General features: G+C 44.7%; 2 protein-coding genes across 4 annotated transcripts in view; both read right to left on the reverse strand.

The window, feature by feature from the left end:
• Window positions 1-1,721: 1,721 nt before the first annotated feature.
• RBM44 (RNA binding motif protein 44) lies at window positions 1,722-9,555 on the reverse strand. The gene is made up of 11 exons (XM_063161421.1): window positions 8,875-9,555; window positions 8,720-8,763; window positions 8,010-8,186; window positions 7,478-7,652; window positions 7,364-7,389; window positions 6,311-6,516; window positions 6,029-6,088; window positions 5,475-5,659; window positions 3,127-3,281; window positions 2,881-3,027; window positions 1,722-2,276 (listed from the first exon to the last, which is right to left on the reverse strand). The coding sequence occupies exons 1-10, from the start codon at window positions 9,553-9,555 to the stop codon at window positions 2,898-2,900; spliced, it is 1,839 nt and encodes a 612-aa protein (XP_063017491.1). The 3' UTR covers window positions 1,722-2,276; window positions 2,881-2,897.
• A 3,751-nt stretch (window positions 9,556-13,306) lies between these two features.
• The window catches only part of LRRFIP1 (LRR binding FLII interacting protein 1), a 112,784-nt gene continuing 106,452 nt past the window's right edge, over window positions 13,307-19,638 (reverse strand). For all 3 annotated transcript variants that reach the window (XM_063162685.1, XM_063162684.1, XM_063162686.1), the window contains 4 exons: window positions 18,905-19,022; window positions 18,396-18,475; window positions 17,687-17,791; window positions 13,307-16,111 (listed from right to left, as the gene is read on the reverse strand). In XM_063162685.1, coding sequence (XP_063018755.1) covers window positions 16,001-16,111; window positions 17,687-17,791; window positions 18,396-18,475; window positions 18,905-19,022 — 414 coding nt within the window. In that variant the 3' untranslated portion in view covers window positions 13,307-16,000. The remainder of the gene's footprint in view (window positions 16,112-17,686; window positions 17,792-18,395; window positions 18,476-18,904; window positions 19,023-19,638) is intronic.

The following is a 19,638-nucleotide window of genomic DNA, read 5'->3' on the forward strand; positions in this document are numbered from 1 at the left end:
GGCCCGGGGCGGTGCGGCCCCGCCCGGCTCCGGCCCCGGCCCCGCTCCCCCGGCGGCAGCGCGGGGCAGAGGGGAAGCGCTCCCGTGGGGCGGCGGGATGGAGCCGGAGCTCTCCTTATCGCCCTCTCGCAGCCCAGAGGCGCGGCGAACGGAGCGAACAGTTCCGAAGGAATGCACGGAGCAGTCCGGCTGCCTCCCGCGCTTTCCCTAACCCCGCTTCCACCTCCTCCGAGGGGGTTTCACCCCAGCTAAAAAATCCTGCCTTCCCCCTCTCTAGGGCTGAACCTACACACGGAACTCGATTTTGAGGAGGAATGTTTTGTGGATTCTGCTATAATTGCTATCGGAGTGTAACATCGCTGCCGAGCTCCTACAGCTCCACCTGCAGCTCGTTCCCGAGCTGTGCTGAGCAGCGGAGCCCGCCCGGGCTCCTCCGGTGCTCCGGATCACGGTACGCGCTTGGGCTCAGGGCAGGACTCTGCCTGCAGCGCGGTCACTGCCCCCAGCTCGCTTCTCTCACGCCTGGAGTCAGCTCTTCCTTTCAAAGATCAATAAAAAAGGGAACGTGAAGGAACACAGAGTGTGCTGACTCGAGTCTTTCACATCGTGCACGCTTCAGCTTTCCCAGGAGGAACAGAACAGAGAGCCAGCTCCTCCTGAACTGTTAGCACCTGCCCGTCACAGAGCCGAGCCCGAGGAACACAAACAGCAGCAGCTGCTGGGAATGAGCTGCAAGAGCAAAGCCTGGGAGTGCTCCCATCTTTGCAGACCCAAAGACACCAAAGCTGAGGCCTCACCTGCAGCACGGCCCGAAGCCACAGCTCTGAGGCAGCAGAGGTCTGCAAACAGCACAACATGGGCCCAACTATTTTGAAGAACAAATGTTAACCTTTATTGACAGTAAACAAGGCTGTTCTTTCCAGCAACAATTGCAGCAGGGTCTAGAACAAAGTACAACAAAGAGACTGAGTAACTGCAGGTGAGCTCTGAGCAGAATCACCTTCTCTTAATGTATTGTGTACTTGTTCCTTAATATAGAAAATGGGGATTCTTTTTCTCCCCATTATTTAGTAATGACTTGGCCATTTCACACCTCCCTCATGAGGAATATAAAATTATTATAAGTCATCATCTCCCACACAAAACAACAGGAAAAACATACTGTAATAGGAACAATTAGGACTACAGAGCCCACGCACCACTGGAAAACCAAACAATCACTCCACAAGGAAAGCACAACACATTTCAAGGCTGTTAAAACCTTACTGACTGAAAACACTTCCAAACATAAGATTTTAACATTTTGGGGATGAGTTTCTGTCCCTATCTGCAACCCTGTGAAAGTCAGACTGGAGATTAACACAAAGACTTTTTCCTTTTTGCAGGAAACCTGGCAGTGGCACTGCTAGGAGGTACCCAAAGCAAGGATGGACAGACACACTTTTGGGATTCTGGGCTGTGGTTTCACACCTTCAGCTCGCTGCAGTGCCACAAGATTGTGCAAAAGGGATTGGTGTGAAAAAAAGACAAGGCACAGTCTGCTTGTGTCAGGTTTCCAGCCCAGAACCCATCAGTGCTGGGATGTAAAATGGAGCCCCAGACAGGAACCATCAGCGCTGGGATGCAGAGGGGAGCCCCAGACAGGAACCATCAGTGCTGGGATGTAAAATGGAGCCCCCAGACAGGAACCATCAGTGCTGGGATGTAAAATGGAGCCCCAGACAGGAACCATCAGTGCTGGGATGTAAAATGGAGCCCCAGACAGAACCCATCAGTGCTGGGATGTAAAATGGAGCCCCAGACAGAACCCATCAGTGCTGGGATGTAAAATGGAGCCCCAGACAGGAACCATCAGCGCTGGGATGTAAAATGGAGCCCCAGACAGGAACCATCAGCGCTGGGATGTAAAATGGAGCCCCAGACAGAACCCATCAGTGCTGGGATGCAGAGGGGAGCCCCAGACAGGAACCATCAGTGCTGGGATGTAAAATGGAGCCCCAGACAGGAACCATCAGTGCTGGGATGTAAAATGGAGCCCCAGACAGGAACCATCAGTGCTGGGATGTAAAATGGAGCCCCAGACAGAACCCATCAGTGCTGGGATGCAGAAGGGAGCCAGGGCTGGGATTTCTGGATGGATCAGAGGCTACACAAGGCCTGGCCGGTAGGTGTCAGCTGTGCACCGAAGGTGTGTGACAGTGCTCTCCACACAGCTCAGCAGCGAAGCACTCCAGATGTTGGAATCCAAAATACAGGGAGCTCTCAGAACTTTGGGCCTGGTAAGCCAAAGCTTAGAATTAAACACAGGATTTGATTTGAGACCTTGGAAAAGGCTTCCAAACTTAGATGCTAGAAGGGAGAATGTGGATTTATAGTTTAAAGCAGAGACATATTAATAAGAGAAAAAGTTAGAGTTTAAAGATGCAGAAAAAATATAAATAGTTAGTTTAGAATGCAATACTCTAGGTTTGTGTGTCATAACATGACTGGCTAAGAAAACTTACACTGTAGCATGAGTCTGTAAGACAAAATATTTTAAAATTGTGTCAAAAACATTAATATCCTTGCTAACAGTGTTTTATTGGTCAATAAAGCCTTAAAAAGTCTTATAACTAAAGACATTCTGAACCATGCAGTAAAGGTATGAGCCAAACTCACCCTTCCTATCTATACAGAAGAAAAATAAACCACATCATCTCAGAACTGAAGAGGTCCCATCTCTGACTCATTCCACATTCCTTCCAAAACCCCCATATTCAGTAATTACCCACCAGTTACATACAAGGCACCCTGTTACAGCTCCCAGTCCTTACAGAGCACTGCTCCACTGCATTCACCCTGGCACCTCCTGCATTAACCCAGTCAGGCTGCAATATTCACCTTTCTCAGGGTTTCTCCTACTGAGAGTAGGGTGTGGAACTCCTCAGAATGGCAGAGGCCTTCTCCTCAATAGCACTGATGGCCAAGCCACTCAGCACTCCTTTGTTCATTCTCCTCACCTCCTGCACAGCCCCCACAATTTCAGCTCTGTGGGAATTGAGGAAAGAAAGGTTAACATCACGTTTTGGGCCACACATTTAGTGATTAGTCACAAATCAGGGCTGAAAAGAACCCCCAATATCTGACCTGCTGAACTCTGGATGCTTTTCTTGAAGTCTCCTTACTAACTTGGTAAAGCTGCTCAAGTTCAGTGCATAAGGAGAAACAAAGATACAAGATGACTTCAGTGAGGAACAAGTGGATGTTTTCTGCAGGGAATTTTCCCCAGGATCCTGGAATTGCTTCAAAATAAGGGAAAAATGAATGGGTTAAGTATCATACAGGTAATACAACACCTCGTTCCTATGAAAAGAAATATAAAATATAATTATATAAAATATTAATATTAATAATATAATACATAATTAAATACAGAATATACAAATATAATTATTTATATTTTAGATTTATATCATTATATTTATATTAGTATATACATAATTATATATAATACTATAAATATAATAAAATAAATCTAAAATAACAATATATATAATATATAGAAATATATATTATATATGTAATTATATATAATACTATAAATATAAAAATATAATTAAATATAAATTATAAATTTTATTGTAATATAATTATATTATAATATATATAATATATTATATATATTATATAGATAATATATAAAATATAATATAAAATATAAAATAGATAATATATAATGATATATATTATATGTATTATATATGTTATATATTATATAGATAATATATAAAATATAAAATATAAAATATATAATATTTAATATATGATATGTATTATATGTATTATATGTTATATATTATATATATTATATAGATAAAATATAAAATATAAAATATATAATAATGATATATATTATATGTATTATATATGTTATATATTATATTACATATAATATAATGTATATTAAATATAAATTATAATTAAATATAGAATATAAAATATATACTATACATAATATACGTAATATTACAAATATAATAAAATAAATTTAAAGTATAATTAAATATGAAATCCTAGACCCACAGAATGGTTTGGGTTGGAAGGCACCTTAAAGCTCATCTTATTCCTGCTCTATTCCAATAAAGTAAAATCACTGGATCTGATTTATTTTAGCTTAGATGCAATTACCATTTCCCAAAGGAGCAGCATGTTTAAAGGGAAATCCCCAAGGACAGCAAATCTGTGTGGTTTATGTGAGCAACACCAGCAATTACTGATTTACTCTCCAAGGACCAGGCTAAGCCAATACAAAACTCTCTGAATGTAGAGATTTCTTGGATTTATGCTAGAAAATCCAAGAGTTTCCTTCCCATCCATTACCCCAAAATCTTTCCTGTATAAAGCCACATGACATTTACATTAAAAAATAGATGTTACAAGATGAAAAATCTAGTGCAAATGGGGAAATTCCAAACTGTCCCAGAATTAAGAAAAAAACAGCTGGACTGATATAGTTTAATGCAGGGGGAAAAGAATGGTGCTTTCACTCTTCTGCCACAAATTTATTACCAATATGTAATGTATTTTCCTAGCCTGGCATAACATTTAATAGATAGAAAATTATGTGACAAGATTTAAAGCTCTCAGTCTGCCACACAAGGAGTGTTAGTAATAATTATTTCCCTTTTTATTATCTCCAAGTAGAGAATGTGCCAGCTGTTGAGTTGGTGATTTCAGATCAGGGCAGTAAATGCAGAGTATGAAAGAAGCCTTAAGAGGCATGAAATTCCTACTACAAATTAAGAACAGACCTACCTCAGGCACTGAGGGCTTTAGGTCACCAACAGGAACAGAGGAATGTTCCTTCCCACTCACCACTATCTTCACTTCTAACAATAAATGTAAGAAAGCAGAGAGTTAGTAGCTGTTCTTGGGTTGACATCTTCTCTGCAGATTTGGGACAGCCCAGACAGAAAAGCTCAGAACAAACTAAGGGAAAGAAGAGAATATTCTAGCAGAAAATCAGTGTTCTGAGAAGCACAGAAGTTCAGTTTGTGGAACATCCTTTCCCCGAGTGTTTCCTGAGATTTTAAAAGGAAACACAGCTCTGAATTAACAGTACCAGTGCAAAGGCTGGTACAGAGAAACCCCAAACTCTCTGCCTTTGACACCTTGGCACTTCTCACCACACCCATCACTGTGACTCAAGCCTCCAAACATAAACCATTTGTATCTGAAAAGTTCAGCATAGAAAGAAGCACAAAAAGAAGGAGGAGAATAAAAAATGGAAGATTTCCATCTATGTGATTGGCTGGGCATTTACTAATTTGAGTTTGAGCACTGCAGGTGAAGTTTTCAAGGAAAAACATGGATGGACAAAGAATATCCTTGTACTCAGCTGAGTGCAAGGATTCACTGCCAGAGAATGAGAAAAACTGAAACCCCAGCTGGCATTTATTCCCAGTTTACTTAAGCTTGGAGAAGGAACAGAGCACTCCAATAACAAACAGCATTATTTGGGTTATCAGTTTAAAGCACACAACTTTACCTCTTGAGTCAATCGAGTCTTGCTTTCCTTGTTGCTTTTTCATTTCCTTGCACATTACTGAAATATCTGCCACTGACAACTCTTCTTTAGCATCAAACCAATACTCACTTCCTTCCTCATTTTTTACACAGCCTTGGCAGTTGGGATAAAATTCAAGTGTTAAAGTTTAAATCATGGTATGTTACATAAATGAGTATCAAATTTCTGTGCTGAAGAGGATTTCAGCTACTTCCATCTCTTGGTGCTACATTTCAAAGAGGTGACATTACTAGTTTAGAATTCTAATTAGAATTCTAATTTAAGTGGAAACTTTTTTAAAAGATGTAAGTAATTAATATAGAGCTGTAATTACTTTTTCATAAACGTTGATAGCTGATATATAAACATTCCATCACAGAAAGGGCAGCTGTGTTACCATACACATGTTTTACACAGGGTTTCCTTCCTCCCCTGAGAGCTTAGCTCACAGATGAAGGATTATTTTACAAGGAGATCACTCACCACGTTCCAGAGCCTGATCTTTAATCAGTTCTTCCCACCTCTCAGGGGAAACAGAGTCACCTGCCTGATCACCATCAGTCTCTGAGTTGTCCTACAAACACATTTCAGTTACATCACAGCACTCCCACCTGATTGTAAGTTATTTTTCAGAATACCAGCCCATGAAGTGGGTGAATTTAAAGAAGTTAAATCTGCTGGTCATCCTTAAGAACCCCCAAGTTATTTTATTTTGCAAGGGCAATTAAAATTGTGAACATAAGAGCTGCATTTGCAATCAGAGGCAGAGGATCCCAGGCTGAGAGCCCTGAAGACTCTGATCACATTTGCAGGCACCTAAAAGGAGAAAATATTTCTCAGCATGACCACCTCCAATACCCAGGAGTAAAGAATTCCCTACCATATTGACAGAAATCCCCTTTTCTTGCTGTTTTGGTTCTTCAAAGTCAGCTTTCCCTTCACCTGAAAGATCACTAAAACACATCCGAGAATTTCATACAAAATATGGGACAACAATTTTAAGTTCTACAGTAATTCAAATATTTCCAGAAGCTCACAGTAAAATTAACATAATTAATAAATTTTGGCTTTTTTCATTATATCTTAATGGTTTTCTGCGTGATGTTCAGATGTATTCCTTACAATTTAAAATACCTGTGCAACTTTGACTAATTATTTACAAAACAAAACAACTGCCTTTGCTTTTTTTTTATTAACTTCACTCATGCTCAACAGGAAACTTCAAGCAGTCTCTGGCAGTTCACCCAGTTCAGTAAAAACTTACTGCCAGATTTGTTTTCATCTCCACTTACAGAGAGTCACTGGATGGGGTCCCTGAACGTGTTCTGTCATGTACCTGTCTGAAATAAAAAGTTATTTTTCTATCATTTTTCATATCTGAATGATAATCTTGGCAAAACAGCTTCAAATTATCTTTTAATATTATCTGTATGCTTGATATTATCTCTGCTGGCAGCAAAGTCTTTTTGGGTTTTGTGGTGTGGGATTTTTTGGGGAGTTTTTTGTTGCTTAGTGCCATTGTAACTGTAGACAAAGATTTTTAGAAGTGAAAGCAGGGAATCTGGAAAATGACCTGTAAATTGATAACTTTTACTATAAAGATAGTAAAGACACTCCCTGCTTTGCATATTAGAACACCACAGAGGAAAAATGCCCTTAAAATAAAACCATTGTACCCACAGGGGAACGTTGATGTTTCAGCTCAACAGCCTGAAACAACAAAATGCATCCTGAAATAAAGAAATTATAGGTTTAACATCTTATATGCTCATTCCTCAGTTAACTTGGTAAGTACAACAACAAATGAAAACTACTTACTCAGAGTAAAGAATCTTTCTGAAAAACTGTCAAAAAAAGGGAAAAAGATTTAACTGTAATTATCTTAATTATAAAACAATTTCTATGAAAAGCATCAAACAGTTAAGAAGTTACCTTGGAGGCAGTGTAAAAGGAAGAGAGGGGGGGAAACTTCAGCTCAACTGACAGTGGTGGAAGTTCATTTAAAGGTGTGCCCACGTTTATTTCCTTCCTCATGGTGCTGTAATTATTGTCCAGTTCATCCAAAGCCAGCAGCAGAGACGAATGTAACTCAGCCTTCTTCTCGCAGCTATTAAAATATGGGTGAGAAAGCAACAACAATTGGGACATTTCATTGATTTTACAGCTTCTGGAGATGCCCAAAGATTTTACAGGGTTTAAAGATTCCTCTCTAAGATTATAGTATATGGAACATGAATTAACTGAATTAACTTGAGTTTTATTCCTGGGGAAAAAAGCAGGATTTTGAGACTGTGAATGCTACAAAAAAATTAAGGCTGGAAATAAGGCTTGGGGGTCCCTCTGGACAACACCACTAATTACAAACACTCCTAGCAGCTATGGATAGACTCCACCAGCACCATTTAGCAATTTTTGCCTGCTAACCAGTCGCCCATTTTATTTTAAAGGACATTACAGCACGTGCCTCCCAAGACAGGTGTTTTCCTCCAAAGCCAGCTCATAAACCTTCAAGCAGTGCTGGTAGCACATCTCATAATGGATGGCCAGGAGCTGCAGCTCTGCTTCAATTGCTCTCTGCAGGACGTTCTGACAGCAGCTCGATGCACAATTCTTCCCAGTTTGCTTGTTGGGATGTGCTGGCCTTTAACATAATAATCACAATAACAGAATAATTATTCCAGGGCTTCAAGATTTTGTTTGTGGTGTTTTATTTTGAAGCAAGGAGCTCACCAGAAGCTATTTCTGGTTTGATTTAAGGAAAATCCTGTTTAGCCCACAATAATAACTGTGAGGATTACAGTCAGTTTTATCAGAGAGGTAGAAACTGCACAAGCACATCATAATTTCTATCCAAAAAGTGAAGCCTTAAGAAGAAAAAGAAACTTAGCAATGCTGTGGATCTGCAAACACAACTTCTTTTGTTTCCACAGCCATGGAATAGTTTAGGATGGGAAGGATCTCTGGAGGTCTGCAACTGCAGAACAAGGCTGCTTTGGTATTTGTTCAACTTCAGGAAGTCTTCAGCTCACTCTTCTCACCTGTTCAAGCCCCTGCAGCACAAACTGGTGCCCAGCAAGCTTTTAATTCCATCAGTTTTGCCAAGCCACAGAAAACATGAAAAAGCCTCTGATGCAGGATCTCAAATTCCAAAACCAAGAACAACTCCTGACCCACCTGTCGGTGCCTGTCTTCCAGCCAAGATGATCTTTCGATTCCTCCTTTTCAAGAAGAAAAAAAGAAGTCAAAACTTACAGATTAACACCCATGGAGACAAGTTAAAATCAATGAAAGTTGTGTCAAGCTGGCCCTTCTTGTTTAGTGTCACTGACCTGCAGGTGTGAGCTGAGAGCTCCCGTGGGCCATTCTGTGTTGGAAGCAGCGTCCACAGAGGTCTGACCCAGCCAGCCCTGAGGAGCTCTGCTCACCACGGTCACCTCTGTGCTCACTGCCCTGGAGCACAGACACACCTGGGCACTGCTGGCCGGGAACCCAGCCCTGGGACCAGAGCCAGCATCCACAGCCACACTGGGGACGCTCCTCAGGGCGTCACCACGCTCTGACCTCCCAGCAGAGGATTTATCTGCAGCTTCCACAGGAGGGTTCTTGCCAGGGAGGATTTCAGGGGCTGGGAGCTGGGTGTCAGCACCCTCTGCAGTGCTGCTGGTGCCACGAGCTGGTTTTTCACAGCTGCTGAAGTAGGAGGGCTCTCCCTGTTTGCAGGGCTGGGCCTCCTGGCTGGGAGGCAGGGAAGCAATGTCTGGCTCCGCTGCCACGCTCTGGCTGGGTCTGAGGCTCTTTCCAGAAGCTTCTTCCCCTGCTGTGATTCGGGGTGGCACAGCCTTCACCTCTGCAACCTCCTCCTGCTCAGAAAACTCACTCCAGTTGCTCTTCTCCTCCTCGTACTCCTCGTGAGCACTGAGATACTCCAGCTGGGAGTCCTCCCCTAAATCTGCACCCAGGCAGGAGGTCTGAGTGAAGCAGCTCCTCCTGCTGCTCTTCTCCACTTCCATGGCACCAACAGGAGCTCCCGCTGCTCCTCAGAGGGAACCACACAACTCAAAGTCACTGGCTTGGCTCTTCCTGCCTTAAAAAAATTGAAGAGAAGTTCAAGATGCTCCACAGCGTACAGAAGGACAAAAAAATTACATTAAATTAACAAAAAAACCCACATTAAATTAATTTGATAATTAAATTAACCATCCTCTTTTCACCTACTGCATGCACGGAGGAATTCTATAGCACCTTCCTAAAGAAATCCCAAGGGCTGATTCCTGAACTGGTGGAATCCCTGTGACACCATGCAGCACACAAAGGGTTAAAATAGAGGTTGCTTCTATTAAGGAAGAGGTGAAGTTTGAGCTCTGTGCCTCCCAAAATCTAAAAACCCCTTGGGTGTTGGACAAGGGGGAAATCAAAGCATATTTCTCTTCTTGCCTCCCCAGAATTAAGAAACTTACCAGGGACAAAACCTCAAGAAAATTTGAGAATCTTTACCATCAGTTATAAAGGAACATAGGAAAGTCATTCAGCAATAGAAAGAAGCTGTGCAATTCACCAGACTAAAGCAATACACCTGCTCTGAACTTGCAGAAAACCCAGTTTGATACCAAATACCAATAAAAAGCAGAGAGAAAGCATGTAGGGATGGAAGATGTTCTCTGTGAAGCTTATTTCTTAGAAATATCGTCAATTCTTCTCTGCCTTCCCTCAGAAACTTCTAACAAAGAAAGGAATACATAAGAACATTAGCTGTATTTCTCAATTACGTCTGCTTTCTAAACTACTTAAATGACACATCCCAATTCCAGTCACTGTCTCTGACAGCCCTTCCCCAAGGGGTGGGAGGGAATAAGGATTAATGTTCAAATATTCAAGTCTTCCACTATCCCAGGTTGCTCCAAGCCTCATCCAACCTGGTCTTGAACACTTCCATGGTTTACTTATACACTTCTACAGTTATTTTTGCCTCAGAAACGTTGTCCTTTTTTACTACACTAACTTTACCTTCACCCCCTAACTGAAGCTTGAGCAACTCTGTGGAATTAAAAAGCCGAATGCTGCCAAAGCACATCCCAGATACCTGTACAGAAATCACATTATTACTACAGAGAAGTGACTTTTCCCCCTCACTTTTCCCTTGAGAACAAGAACCGAAACACCTCCACACCACAGATAAGGTACAATAACCCCTCCTTGTCGCTGTTAGTGACACAACCAAACGCTGAACCACAGCCGAGCCCGCCCCGGCCGCAGCGCCGGCTGAGGAGCCCTGAGGGCAGCCCGGTGCTCCCGCTCGCCCGGGGGAAACCCTCAGACCGGAGAACGGCGTCTCACCGCAGCTCCAGGGCAGGCTGAGGCGCGGCCCCGGACCCGCTCGGTCACACACCACACGAAGTCCCGGGCCCGCTCCGGTCACGGCCCGCACGAAGCCCCGGGCCCGCTCCGGTCACCGCCCGCACGAAGCCCCGGGCCCGCTCCGGTCACCGCCCGCACGAAGCCCCGGGCCCGCTCGGGTCACACACCACACGAAGCCCCGGGCTCGCTCCAGCCACGGCCCGCACGAAGCCCGGGCCCGCTCCGGTCACACACCACACGAAGCCCCGGGCTCGCTCCAGCCACGGCCCGCACGAAGCCCCGGGCCCGCTCCGGTCACACACCACACGAAGCCTCGGGCTCGCTCCAGCCACGGCCCGCACGAAGCCCCGAGCCCGCTCCGGTCGCCGCCCGCCCGCCGCCCTCACGGCCCCGCCACACACGCGCAGCCAACGCCCGCCGCCGCGCCCCGCGCTCATTGGCTGCGGCCCGCAGCGCTCCGATGCCTGATTGGCCGGCGCGGAGCCCGCTCTCGCCGCGGGCGCCTCCTCCCCCGTTCCCTCAGAAAATGGGGCCGCTGTGTCCCCTCAGAGGCGGTACCGCCATATTTCCCCAGAATTGGTACCGCTGTATGCCCTCAAAGGCGAACCGCCGTGTCCCCCCAGAATCGGTACCGCTGTATCCCCTCAAAGGTGGTGCCGCTATATCCCCCAGAAGGGGTACCGTCGTGTCCTCCCAGAATCGGTGCTGCCGTGTTCTCTCAGATCCGGTACTACCATATCCCCCCAGTATCGGTACCGCTGTATCCTCTCAAACGTGGTGCTGCCATATCCCCCCAGAGACAGTACCGCTCCATCCCCTCAAAGGCACGGCCGCCGTGTTCCCTCAGAGCCAGTACAGCCATATTCCCTCAGCAGCAGTACCGCCGTGTCCTCTCACGGCTCTCCCTTCACAGACCCTTTTGTCCCCTCACTGACCCTTCTCTCCTCCCACGGTCCCTTCTCTCTCCTTATGGTCTTTTATCTCTCCTCACGGTCCTTTCTCTCCCCTCACGGTCCCTTCTGTCCCCTCACGGTCTCTGCTCTCCCCTCATGGTCCCTTCTCTTCCCTCACGGTCTCTTTCCTCTGGGTCCCTTCTCTCTCCTCACGGACCCTTCTCTCTCCTCACGGTCCCTTCTGTCCCCTCACGGTCCCTTCTCTCCCTTCACCGTCCATTGTCTCGCCTCACGGTTCCTTCTCTCTCCTTTCACGGACCTTTCTCTCCCCTCACGGTCTCTGCTCTCTCCTCATGGACCTTTCTCTCCCCGCACGGTTCCTTCTCTCTCCTCACGGTCCCTTCTCTCCCCTCACGGCTCTCCCGCCGCCGAGCACTGACAGACCGAAGCGCGGCCGGCCAGCGGGGAGGGAGAGCAGCAGCTCTTGTGCGGCTACTACAGACCCACAGAATTATCCCGTGCTGCAAGGGACCCACAAGGATCATGGAGTCCAACCCCCAGCCCTGCACAGGACACCCCACTAATCCCACCCTGTGCCTCAGAGCATTGACCAAACTCTGGCAGCTCCTTGAATTTTGCTTTGGGGCTGTGACTATTCACTGGGAAGCCTGTTCAGTGCCCAACCCACCCTTTGGGGGAAGAACTTTTCCTAATAACCAGCTCTAACCTCCTTCGGCACACATTAAAACCTACCTGAAAGTTTCCAGGCTGAAGGAGCGCAGACAAACTTACCTGCCACACAGGTCCATGTTACTTGTGCAAGGGGCTCTGCTTCTTCATTTAAACACATGTGTAAAGGTTGTAACGAAGTGTGTAAAACATCACTCAGTTGCCTAAAATTAACCTTCAGAGACATACGATGGTTTAGAGCATCTAAAGTGAAGCACTACCCTCCTGCTTAGTCTCTTTCATGTAAGTGACAGCTCTGGTAACATATCAGGGCAAGAGGACATTTAATACTAAAATAATATATTTAATACTAAAATAATATATTTTTGATGAACCAAGCTACCTCCTGTTGTGAAGGAGTCTTCGTGAAGGATTCTTCAGGGAAAGCTACTGTGTGGGTTACCTCTGTGTTCACCATAAATAAAATTGGAGAATGAATCCAATTAGCAACACCATTCAGATTTCTCCTGATGGGGGACTGTCTCTGTCCTCCAACTACCCAAGTGCACCTGGCTATTAAAATGCTGAAATTTGGAGGTGCATGTCACATTCTGCCACAAAAAACACTGATATTTGGAGGTACATCTCACACCAGTGCCCTCAGTCACACAAGCCCCTGAATTTGTACATGTCCCAATCAGTGTTGCTCATGTTTTGTGTCATCCTGCAGCAATGTTTTGAAAAGGAAAATGAGCTGTTACACTCATATCACTCTGAATTTTCTGTATTTTCCAAGAGAACCTGTACTGGTAACATCAGCATGGAGAGACCACTCCATAAAAACTACCCAAACAAGTGACATTTTATTGGCGAGTTCTGCTCATAATGAATTTCCTTTTCCACGCTCACATTTCCTAAGAGAGCGACTGGGGGGAAAAAAACCCAACAAAAACAAAACCAAAAACATTTCGGGTAACATTCCATTTGCAAGCGATAAAAATCATGTAACATTTAAAAATAAAACAGAGGATAAGAAATTGAAACAGAAGTTGTAGGAAAACCCGTCCTGGTTCCCCCAGGAGCTGTTCCTCGCCCGGCTGCCGCCACCTCAGTCCCACTCTCAGGGTACCGAGGTTCTCTCGTTTGGTGCTCAAATTTTAGGACTGGGACATGTGCTATTATCACCATTCAAAGCCCTGTTGTTGTACATTCTTCACAGAAAAACACAGAACAGTTTTGCAGTAAACCAACCAGTTCTTTTTCTTCCCTTATTCTAATGCTAAGTCATACTGAAAGTTAGGGGAGAGGGAGGGGGGAAATGTGGCTTCAACATTCACCTACTTTATCACACACAAAGGTTTCTACTAAGAGCATATCCAGGGTGAAATACACATCTGATTTCCGTCATGAGGTTGATGCTTATGGGGTGTGAGATGAAATCTACTTCAAAATGATAAACACATCCCTTTTTGATGAACAAAGTGTTATTTTTTTGCCTTTTGGACCAACGCTTGGTTGCTGGGTTGTTTCTCCTGAGCCTTGCCAGGAGAGGCAGCTTTCACTGCTGCCACAAATGAAGTGATGACTGGTGGCAATCACACACCTTACCATTGGTAAGATGTCATATTTAGCATCTTTGTTTGCATTCTGAAAATCCCTTTGCTTGTTTTTTAGGCCCCCGAGGCTTTGTACACCAGAAATTACACAAGTCATGCACAGAAAATTGTAAATTGGTATCCACAGCCATTTTGAGGTATTCCACAAGAAACCTGGCTCTGCACCTGAATGTTCCTCTCAAAAACAATAAAAAAAAACACCCCAAAAACCCAAAGCCCTAACTGGAGTGGAAATTTAATTTAAAATTTAAAAATATTCCTTCCAAACCACGTTTCACCACATTTCATCAACAATTGAATTCCCCAGGGGCACAAAACAAAAAGCCTTCATCCTTTTCCTGGAATAATAATTTCAGTACTTCATTCCTAAATTTTCCTTGTGCACTTGGAAGAGATGAAGACGAGGGTGTTGTTTCCTAGCCAAACCACAGAAACACATTCAGACAGCGGTTTTGGTTTACTGAATTCGTGAAGGTGCTCGAGGAAGATACCAGAGACCCCCTTGTGTTGGAAACAGCAGCGGTTCCTGCTCTAACCTCCTGTCTGCGAGGAGGAGGCTGGGGAAAGACCTGGATTGCAGGGTCTGAAGACCAAGTTAGGAAGAAATGTGATCTCCTGGGCGTGGATTTGGCTTGGTAGAAGCTCTTGAGGCAGCCACAAGGGGACAGGAGACGCTGCTCCACCGCGCGAGCGGCTCGCAGAGGGACCGGCTTCCCTGTTAGGGCTGAGGTGGGACGGGCAGCCTTGTTCCTGGGGTAGCTGCTGCTCTCCTTTGAGTAGTACATTCAGAATGAGTTCTGGTGAAGCAGAGCTGTAGTGCTGGCCGTGTGTGCCATTGTTACACACGCAAGGATCGCCCGCAGCATTCACCGGGTTGCGCTGCTCTGCGGGAGAATGGGAAACCTCCGCGGCGATCCTAGAAGGAGATAACTCGCTACTTCCGTAGCTGTAGAAAACCCATAGGCAGTAATATTTTCTAAAGTGCTTCTTTACTTAGCAGTTATTCTTTTAAAAATCAGACTTGTATTTTGTAGCGGCATCGTTTCCTAGTAGGTCATGGACCGGTAGATAGTTTCTGATGTAAAAAACCCATTACGTATTTTGTTTAAGCAAATGACACTTGCTTTGATAAATGCACCAAAGAGAGTGACCCAAGTGCAAACCCCACCATTTCTGAAAACACGGCCTTATGCTGGTTTATTTATGCAACCTTACATCCTTTAAAAGTCATTTACTTCGACTCCAAGAGCAGGGATTAAATAATACAAATAAAAATTGAAAATTCAATGAAGCTATTGCCTATTTACCCTGAAATAAAAGAGTCTCACGATTCTACTGGTGCAAAAATCCCTCCAAACACATTTGTTTTATTGGCAAAGTCATTTAAGGTCACTTTTGCTTCCAAGACCATCTTCTTCCATGGTTTCCACTGAAGGAGTTTTGCTTTGTAATGGCTTGTGGTTCCACAGTGATTTGTAAATGAAAAACCTACTGTGAATAACTCTACCGTAGTCACTAAATTACAGATACTCTCATGAGAAAAGTCCCAAAACTTACAGTGTTCATTTGAAAATTTTCAGCAAGACACAAAATTCCAGTCAGAAGTGTTTTCTTTGAGTGCCATTTTAAACGGCAATAAACGGCTGCTGTGCCCTCAGGATGGAGAATTCCATGTGCTTCTTACGCGCTGTACTTGGAGCGCCCCCAGAGCTCGGCGTGGGAGGGCTCCCGCGGGCACAGCCACGTGGATCATCACATCACATCACATCAACATCACTCCTCCTATGGATGTAGTGCAGCAGGCTGGGATCTGCGTGGGGAGGCACAGAGCAGGAGCTGGGGCGGCCTGGTCTCAGGAGGCGGTGGCACCAAGCGTCCCGGGCAGCGGCGGCGCTCCGCTTCCGAGCAGCGGCAAGGGCTGGCTATTGCTGGGACAGCAGAGCGCTCCGGTTGGCCTTCATCTTCTCCAGCCGCTTCACCAGGTGGCCGTTGCTGACCTCCAGCTCCTCGGTTTTGTCCAGCGCTGAACGGAGCTGAAGGAAGCAGAAAAACACCGTGACTTTCACCGCGTTATCCCTTCGCAAAGGCACAGCGAGGTTTGTGGTTGTCAAGGCTAACTAACCACATTAGCTCGGAACAAAGTATTCAGCTGACTGGCCACACTTCACGGAGGCACAATCAAGTGAGACCCACCAATGCTATGAGCCCTAGGCTTCATCTTCCTATTCACCATTGGAGGATTAACAGGCATTATCCTAGCAAACTCCTCACTAGACATCGCCCTACACGACACCTACTACGTAGTAGCCCACTTCCACTACGTACTATCCATAGGAGCAGTATTTGCAATCCTAGCAGGCTTCACCCACTGATTCCCTCTATTCACTGGGTACACACTCCACTCAACATGAGCTAAAACACATTTTGGCGTAATGTTCGTAGGTGTAAACCTAATTTTCTTCCCCCAACACTTCCTGGGCCTAGCCGGCATGCCACGACGATACTCAGACTACCCAGACGCTTATACACTATGAAACACCATCTCCTGGAAATTCCTTCAGCAGAGTTAAACTGCTTTGCAGGCCACACACACAGGTATTTAAGCACACTGCCAAGAACCCAGGGTATTTACAGAATGCTGAGCAGAAAAGACCAAGGTAAGAAGAAATGAGGTCTCCCAAGTCCAGATTTGGCTTGAGGCAGTCACCATGGACAGAAGGTTACTCCTGTGGAGCAGGAGATTCCCAGAGAATCACAGAATTTCCCTCAATCCAGAAGCACAAGGCTCTGGGTGATGTACACCTGTCTCACTGCCCAGCTGTTGTGTTTCTGGTTCCTAGAACTCTATCCACAGCCTCAGTTTCCTATAAAACCCTGCATAAGCATAAAGAGGCAGACCATAAATCTGCAGCACAGGCTGGGGAAGACAGAGGTGAATTATTATTCAGGATAGCTGCATGGATGTGCTCTATGCAGTCAGAGTTTTGCTCTTTCAGGTGAGTTTTGACATTCAGTTTTACTTCTTTCTGAGAACAAATGTTGTCCTAGACACCAGGGGTAATGTTCATTTTGCTGGAATGTATCAATGTATCCATGAGATCGGGGTAGGGAGAGAGAGCTGGACTGCACAGAACAATGTGGGCAGCAAAGCAGAAGGATATTTAGAACAAGCAAGGAGCCATACTGGGGAAGAAAAAATCAAAGAAGCACCTCTGGAGGCAGTGAGAGAGAAGCTGATAAAGGTATTCAGGCTCTAAGGAGACAGAAGCATGGTCAGAGCCTGTGCACAGCCACACTACCCCAGACAGGCCTGGACAGATTGCCAGGGCAAGGCAAACAGGCTCACAAAGAACAACTCACATCCCTTTAGCAAGTCAGGTGGGGAAGGAACGGTGAAAAGGCAGTGGGAGCTCACAGCCATGACTGTTCCTTCAGTTTGAGTGCTGAAAACTTGCTTGCACGCTTAGAAGGAGTAACTAAAGCAATAAAGCAATGAGATGCTGTGCCCTTGCTGTGCCAAGAAAGGCGTTCCTCCCCTAAAACACCCAGGGAGGCAGCTTTCCCCCACAGGAGCAGGCTGAGCGGTGACAGCTCGCAGGGGGAGTTACCTCTCTCTGCAGTTTGCGTTTCTCTGCCTTCAGCTCATCCTCTATTCGCTCAGCATTCTCAGCAGCAGTTTTGTAGCGGGCTACCTGGCCTTCCAGTCGTATTACCTGAGGGGAAGGCAAAGGCTGGGATGAGAAGCTGTATCAGGAAGTTACTCTGAAGCTTTACTCTTCCACTAGTACTCAAGGAATAACCAGAGAGATGCTAACTCCTCTTTGATAAAATAAAAGGGAAGAAAACAACACCAAGGAAGCCTGGCAACAGTAATTAACTGCTGGCTTTTGTACACATCCATATTTAATATGCTTCCAGCAACAAAAAATACAGTCCATTGACTACATTTCTCTTAGCAAGAGCATTGCTGATGTACCCTGGACAAGAGCAAACAATCAAAATGTGTGTAAACTCCATCTCTACCACATCACATGCTGGGAACCATTTAAAACCTGTTGACAGCTAGGCATAAGGAAATGTTCAGCAGAGTTCACCAGGTACTTTTTTGTTTTTTACCATTCTTCCTTCAGTACAGAGGAATAATATATTCCTTCTTCCCCATACATAAATGTCATAGTGGCCCTCATGCTCCAACACTCCCGTTTCTTATTTTAAGGGAAAATCACAGTAAACATAATTTCATTTATCATTATCAAAACACACTTTCTCTTTGTATTCTCACCATGCTTGAACAAACAGAACAAGCCAAAAACTTACATTCTGCTCCAATGCTGTTATCTCTTGCTCAGACTTTGCTAGTTTAAATTTGAGATCACTGATCTGTCTGTTGGCATCTCCTAAAAGAATCGCAGATTTATCAGAGATGTCAGAACAAGTGTGAACAGTTTCTAACAAGTCTGTGGTAAAATTTCCATGCATCAGGGATCTACATGGGACAGTAGGAGAGCAGTTCTCTCAGAAAGTGCCCAGCAGAGAGGCACCATTCCCAGTCCTGCCTGATTCCTGCCAACCACTCTGAAGGCAGAATTAATCTGAACCCCCTGCAGCTCTGCTGAGGAGCAATAACAGAGATTTCCATCTGCAATCCTAAACAAAGGCTCCTAATTCCCTCACCTCTGCAGAGGTGCATGGCTGCTCCAAGGGCAAAGCTCCCTTGGAACTGAAGGCTCATTCTTACTCAGAGCCGTGTGCTTATTATTGTACTGATACATTTTCTCACTCACATGCAGGGCACAAAATTCTCTTAAAACCAAAATACAGCTCACTTTGGAGGTCAATCATGTGCATATCTGTCCCGTTTTCCAGAACTTGATCTTCGGACTGTGTATTTTCCATCTTGCCATTCCTTTGCTTTTCTTCCAGTTGTCCCTTTAATTTTTTAATCTGAAGGAGAGAAAACAGTTATTAAAATCACTAAGGGAAATTGTGGCTTGAATTCACTCCAGTATTATAAAACAAATTATGAATTTTTTAAGCAGAAATTCCAAAACATCTTCTGTTACTTTGTAATATCCTAGAAAGTATTTTGGCAAATGACTCACAGTATTTTACACATCAGTGCTTATGTACAAGTTCAGGATCAAAACAATCAGTGAAAAATGACTGGTTTATTAGAAAAGCCATAAATTTTCTGCAGGTACATTCATGTAAAACATTCTTAAAAACTCCCAAAGCTGTGTTTGGTTGCGTGCGAGTCTCAAGGCCAAGGTCACTGAGCATAAATGAAAGCACAGAGTGTCCTGCAGGGAAACAGATCAGCTGAAGTTTTTTGAATAAGCTTTATAGCCACTATGGAATACTGTTGCAGACATCTTTTATGGAAAATCCTTTCCTTAGAATTTTTCCTCCTGAGAAGCTGTGAGGCCTCAGGAACAAAATGTAAACAATGGTTATCTGCTGCTGTGGAATGCAACAGGTGCATCTGGGATTGGCTCATCTTGGATGTTTGGAATTAATGGCCAATCAGAGTGAGCTCTGTCTCTGAACTCTCTGTCTGAGC

The sequence above is a fragment of the Melospiza melodia genome, chromosome 8 (genome assembly GCF_035770615.1).
Source record: "Melospiza melodia melodia isolate bMelMel2 chromosome 8, bMelMel2.pri, whole genome shotgun sequence".
NCBI lineage: Eukaryota > Metazoa > Chordata > Aves > Passeriformes > Passerellidae > Melospiza > Melospiza melodia.